This window comes from Branchiostoma floridae, chromosome 8 (assembly GCF_000003815.2).
Source record: "Branchiostoma floridae strain S238N-H82 chromosome 8, Bfl_VNyyK, whole genome shotgun sequence".
NCBI lineage: Eukaryota > Metazoa > Chordata > Leptocardii > Amphioxiformes > Branchiostomatidae > Branchiostoma > Branchiostoma floridae.
In genome coordinates this window covers 22,297,631-22,304,196 of record NC_049986.1, presented here as the reverse complement: position 1 = coordinate 22,304,196, position 6,566 = coordinate 22,297,631, and the positions used below count along the sequence as shown (strand labels likewise).

At 41.9% G+C, this 6,566-nt stretch overlaps 2 protein-coding genes across 2 annotated transcripts in view; one reads left to right on the top strand and one right to left on the bottom strand.

Annotated features, from left to right (window-relative positions):
• Window positions 1-6: 6 nt before the first annotated feature.
• Window positions 7-2,477, top strand: LOC118420979 (zinc finger protein 260-like). The gene has a single exon (XM_035828088.1). The coding sequence runs from the start codon at window positions 12-14 to the stop codon at window positions 2,064-2,066; it is 2,055 nt and encodes a 684-aa protein (XP_035683981.1). The 5' UTR covers window positions 7-11; the 3' UTR covers window positions 2,067-2,477.
• A 3,654-nt stretch (window positions 2,478-6,131) lies between these two features.
• Window positions 6,132-6,566, bottom strand: part of LOC118421951 (zinc finger protein 845-like) — a 4,083-nt gene continuing 3,648 nt past the window's right edge. Inside the window, exon 3 of the mRNA XM_035829454.1 lies at window positions 6,132-6,351. Within this exon, the coding sequence (XP_035685347.1) occupies window positions 6,132-6,351 (220 nt within the window). The remainder of the gene's footprint in view (window positions 6,352-6,566) is intronic.

The window sequence follows — 6,566 nt, the reverse complement described above, 5'->3', positions numbered from 1 at the left end:
CTTACGTACATATGAGAGGACACACGGGGGAGAACCCCTACAAGTGTGAGCAGTGCGACTATTCCTCTGCACGGAAGAATCATCTAAGGAAACATGTAGTTGAGAAACATGCAGGTGAGAAACCCTACAAATGTGACCAGTGCGAATTTTCTTCTGTGTGGAAAAAGAGTTTAGACCTACACATGGCACGACACACTGGTGAGAAGCCCTTCATGTGTGGAGAGTGCAAGTATCGGACGGCTGCTAGGTCTGACCTAGCCAAACATATGAGAAAACATACCGGTGAGAAACCTCACAAATGTGACAAGTGCGACTATGCCTCTGCGTCGAAGGATGATCTAAGGAAACACATGTTCAAACATACTGGTGATAAACTAGATGGTTTCCAGCCAGTCTTGGGAGAAAACCACACCACCACTAGAGTGGGTACAGAGACAGATGCTAGCCTGGATACAGTAACAGTTGGAAGTCGGGCAGTTAATGGTGCCTTCCCTGTAGATGCGGGTTCTGTACACAAGACAACAGAGAAGTCATACAATTGTGACGAGTGCGACTTTTCTTCGCCTTTTAGAAGAAATTTGAGCATACACAGGGCTAGACACACCAAACCCTACATGTGTGGAGAGTGTGAGTACAGGACCGCTTACAGATCTGCCCTATCCCTACACATGAGAAATCACACGGGTGAGAGACCTTACAAATGTGGACACTGTAATATTTCGTTTAAGCAGAAAAAGAGCTTAGACCGACATTTGGCTACGCATACCGGTGAGAGACCTTACACGTGTAATAAGTGCGAATACAAGACGGCTGACAAGTCTGGCCTATCCCAACATATGAAGCAACACACCGGTGAGAAACCCTATAAATGTGACCAGTGTGACTATTCTGCCCTGCAAAAATGCCTCTTAGATCAGCATATGGCAAAACACACCGGTGAGAAACCCTACTTGTGTGAGAAGTGCGGGTTTAGGACGGCGAACAGCTTCTGCCTCTCCAATCACATGACCACACACACCGGTGAGAGACCCTACAAATGTGACCAGTGCGATTTCGCTGCGGGACAGAAACCCACTTTACAGCGGCATAAGCTCAGACACACTGGCGAGAAACGCTACAAGTGTGGGGAGTGCGAGTACAGGACGATCACCAGATCCAACCTTTCTGTGCATATGAGACAGCATACAGGTGAGAAACCCTACAAATGTGAGCATTGCGACTATTCTGCTGCACAGAAAGGCCTATTAAACCAACACATGGCCAAACACACCGGTGAGAGACCCTACGTGTACAGGGAGTGCAGGTTCATGTGTGAGAAATGCGGATACATGGCTGCTAAGATGTCTGACTTATCGAGACACATGAGAAAACATACAGGTGAAAGGCCCTACAAATGCGACCAGTGCGACTATTCTGCTGCCCAGAAAGACACCTTAAACCGACACATGTCAACACACACTGTTGAAAAAAACAACATTTACAAGTGTGAAGAGTGTGACTATCGGACGGATGGCAGGTACAAGCTGTCAGCACATGTCAGGAAACACACAGGTGAGAAACCCTACAAATGTGACTTGTGCGACTATTCTGCTGCACTGAGAAAGGCTTTAAACCGACATATTTTAACACATACAGGTGAAAAAAACCGCAAGTATAAGTGTGAGGAGTGTGATTTCAGGACGGATGGCAAGTCTAAGCTGACAGAACATGTGAGAAAACACACCGGTGAGAAACCCTACAAATGTGACATTTGCAACTATTCTGCTGCATGGAAACTAAGTTTAGCTGCACACCTAAGGAAACATACCGGTGAGAAGCCCTACAAATGTGACTTATGCGACTATTCTGCTGCAGTGAAAAGACGTTTAGATCAGCACATGACCAAGCACACTGGCACGAGTCCCTACGTGTGTGAGGAATGTGGTTACGGGACAGTTAGCAAGTCGCACTTAACCATACACCTAAGAAAACATACCGGCGAGAAACCCTACAAATGTGACATGTGTGACTATTCAGCTGCACATGCAAACAGTCTAAAACTGCACAAGAAGAAACACACAAGTTAGACACCATGTGTGGCCAGTGTGGGGAGTATATGTCGGTAGATTAAACTAATATCGGAAAACATGTGTACTAATGAATAGTAGTAATAAAATTCCAAGGTCAAAGTAGAAGCTGTGAGGACAAAAATTAAACCATGATGAAAACGTACTATACCATGCTTTGTGAGTTCAGTCATTAGTTTAGCCTTCCTGACCACTTAGACTTCATAATGATGGCAACGTTTGTTTGAAAAAAAAATCATTCGCACGCTAGTACCGGTTTTGGGGTTCCCAGAGGATGTCATCCATATAATCAAGTTAACATGGCCTTTGGTAAAGTTAAGCTCTGCATAAAGTAGCTTACCAACACAGATGAACGTCCGTGCTATAATTGGTGTGCTATAAAATTACTCCTCTTGAAAAAAAAAAGATTTCGACAAAGAAAATCACGCTACATTGATGAGGATTTTGTTCCTAAGTTTTTTAGATTTGTATTTTTGCCGGTGCGTAGCACCCGCTTTGAGACGGGAGAAGCGGGTATTTGGATGCATGGATGGATGGATGCATGGATCGGTCACTTTAACAAAATAGCCCTTCTATACGTGCTATTGCATAATCGAGCCAGCATGGCCGAGCGGTCTACAGCACGATACCCATCTTCCGTAGATCGTAGGTTCGAACCCCACTTGCTAAATTTTTTTTCTTTGTTAGACAAATCTCATGTAGTGTTTTTTTAATAGAAGAAAGACCAATTCAGTAATTCGATGTTTAAAAACTCTTTTTTTCGTGTGATTTTGTTTAACATCCAGGCTTTTTCCAAAATACGCACCGGCCAGCTTTTTTCAGAAGCTTTCTTGTTTTGTATGTACCAAACGATACAGGTTGGAGTTAAACCGTGGTGCTAATTATATATGGTGGGTTCTTGATTGTTGAAGATGAGTTTAATCTTGGCACAAATGTATTTAATGAAAATATCTAATTTTTTGAGACTGGAATATCTCAATTTGCTGTGCAGATTGTTATGATCGACTGAGTTGACCGTACCCTTAGACGTCCGTCGGAAGCAAAGACAAGTTCCTCTATACCTACTACCAATTAATGTAGATTACCATTGCAAGCTGAGATTGCATGTTTGTATAAGATTCGTATAACGAACGGTTTTACTGGCACCATTACATTTCCGCAGTACTGTAACAACTGAGACAATAAAAAAATTGTATCATAGTTCCTTCTTGCTGTGTTGTAAATTTGAAACCTTTCCAACCATCCCTTGTTGCGTCGAGTTGTCTTTCTTGGCCGTGGTATTAAAGGTTATCATAACATTAATCTTTCAAGCAGATCCTACGGTAGCATAGGATGATATCAAAAGCCTGCAAAGTAGTGAAGTCGGCCTAGGAGTCCGACTCCCTTTGGTCGGCTGTAATCCTTTGCCATCCTTGATACTATCTTATGGAACCGTAGGATCTGCCGCGATGATCAAAACATGAAGTCTTCATGCCATGTGTAGGTTCAAAGAAGCCGGAATAATGAATGTGTGTGTTTGCGGTTTTGCTCGTTCACCATTCCGAGTAGCTATGTGCAGCGACAGGAACTCAGGTTAGTATGTCAAAGGTGAAGGCCCCTGACTTGTAAACAGTATTCTTAGCGACCATTGATCTCGATTTGCATATCAATGTCCAGACGTGATTTGTTTATGTCTCAGAAATTTTCAACTTTGACATATTACCCACAATTTATTTTGCTGCACACTTAGAAACGTATTTTTGTCTAGCTATAAATAAAAGGTATAATAACATTATCAGTGATAATAACCGCTAAGTGCTAGTCAAAACACTTTGGGGGTATGCCGACCTTTCAATGAATAGCCATGGAATAAGCCATTTCACAGAAAAGTCAGAACGCATGTGCGGCGACATGAATTCTAGGTAACATGTCAAAGGTAAAGGATAAAGAAAACAAAACCTGTCATGCAAATCGAAACGATGGTAGGACAAGGACTGTTTTCGTTCCGGGGCCTTTACCTTTGACATACACATACTACGTAGAATTCCTGTCGCCGCACATGCATTCTTATAAAAGAGGGCAGGACATTGGAGGTTGATTACACCAATACTTTAGATGAAAACGTTAATCAGCCTCATTAAACACATTGGGTACTTACTGGCTGTAAATACACCCGTTATTACTATCATTATTATTATCATTATTATCAGCATTATTATTACTATCAGCATTATTATCATTATTATATTTCAGCCATACATAGTATGATGAAATATATTGTATTCGTAATGTAACTCGCGGGAGGGCTGGGACCGAGGGTGATACGGAATACACCGCGTTGTATTTTATTAATGTCATACCCACCAGAGAAAACACATATTTCGATGCGAAATGCACCAGAAGTTGAGCAAATGGTGTGTCCTCGAAGAAAACATTGTAGCAACAGCAATTCTAACGTCTGAATCCGGTATTCGAATTTTCAACCGTGCCGTATTCGGCCCGTTCGAAATAGTTCGATTTACTCGGAAGCCTGTGTGATACAACTTAGAAACTTAGCACCCGTGTGATACGGAAAGTTATCACACGGTCCGGAACACCCGTATCAGACGTTTTCGCGTCACAGGTATGACATAAATCCCATTACTTATAATTGTAATTTTTTAAAGACACAACAACAACAACAACAATTCTCCTGCTTTCTTATGCTACAGCATATCAAATATAAATCTCTACTCAGAGAACTGTATGCCCTTAATTACCGTAGCAACAGGCCACCCACGCAATTTAGTTCTACATCATGTAGTCGTTGGAAAGTACGTGAGTGTCTACATAAAGTTGAACCATACATGAATATTTATTCATTCTACCAACTCCAAAACCTCCTTTCACGTCTACAGACGAAGAAGTTGGGCAGGTCTACTTTACTCATTCCCAGGGGAGGGAAGCTCCACGCCATGAGACATCTCAATGAATGGAGACATTTTGTCTCCACATTTTTTAAGTTTGTAAATGTTTCATCCAATTACTATTAATCAAAGTTATCGTCGAGTCATGTGACTATTAGAATGTGCCCTCTTTTGAGAGCACAGTGTTCAATGCCCAATTTGTTTATTCAACATTTTTGGACGCCCACACATATCATGTCTCGGCCCTGAGTGAGTCTCATGATCAGTTGTACTGCTGAGGGCGAACCGATTTGAGAAGCCTCACCGTAAGTACAAAATAGCACATTATCTGTTCTTCTCGATCGTATCGGTAGCTTAGAGCAGAAGACAACTTTAAATTACGAATTTTATGCCAGCTTATCGGATGTCAATGTATAGGATATATTTTCTTACCTATCTGCGGTAGAAACACATTCGTATGTACTATTTCCAAGGAGTTTACTTATTGTTTCCCCAAAATGCTTACATTGAGTTAATGTATCTGATCGAATGTAAGCTTAAGACCACAAATAAATGAACAAACCTATAGTACAGTTTCATTAAGACTGTTATCATAATCTTGGTCAATAAGGCAATATTACATTAGCTTAATGTTCCACAAACCTCTCTTTTCCCAGGAAAAAGAATGGGAACTTATTGATTTTACAACCTCAAGTTAGTCAAGAAACGTACAGCATATCAGCAAGGAATGAGTCGTTAAAACAACTATACGTAAGAGCAACATGTTAGCCAAACCCGCAGCCGGGACAAAATGTACTTCAGATCTTAGAACTGATACAGATTGTCTGGTATCAGAAGATGACTCGTGGGATGCTTCATCTACATAGAGATGAATTGTTTTTGTCTGCCCGTTGACGTTATAGAGCTTTGTTTTCAGTGGGCGGTGAAACTCATACTATACATACTGAAGCCTTGTAAGATTCAAGTGTACGGCGCGCGTGATAATCAATGAAGTGAAAGTAAGAGACGTCGAGAAACGGGAAAGTTTGACACTTAGGAAAAAGACCACAGAACTGGGGCTGTCTGATCTACAGGCAGATACCACATCCTTACATCACAAACGTAACTATCTTTAAGTCCCAGAGCCATGACCGAAGACTGCCATTCCGACAAAACGCCAAACGTCGTCAGAAAAGACTTCTTAAGCGACAGTACAACAAAACCAGGCACAGAAGCTGTGCAACCTCTCGCCAGGCAAGCTGACGAAGATATTGATCTCCACATCCCTGATGAGCAACTGTCTATCAAGAACGAAGATATCGATCTCCACATTCCTGATGAGCAACTGTCTATCAAGAGCGATGCTGCAGCTGAGAACAGACAAGCCATCGATACCAGTCCTGGTGATTTTGACGCGTACGCTATTGCATACATATGCAAGGATCATAGCATTTACATGAAGACGAGTTTGGAAGAGACGAAAACAGTAGCAACAATAGTAGCAGTCCAACAGTAGCCACAATGACGACATGAACTTTGCAGGGTGTGGCACATCCAAGAATGATTCTGATACTTCAGTTTTTATTAGAAGTGATAATACCGCGCACACAGAAGCCCTGGATCCAAACCCGATGTA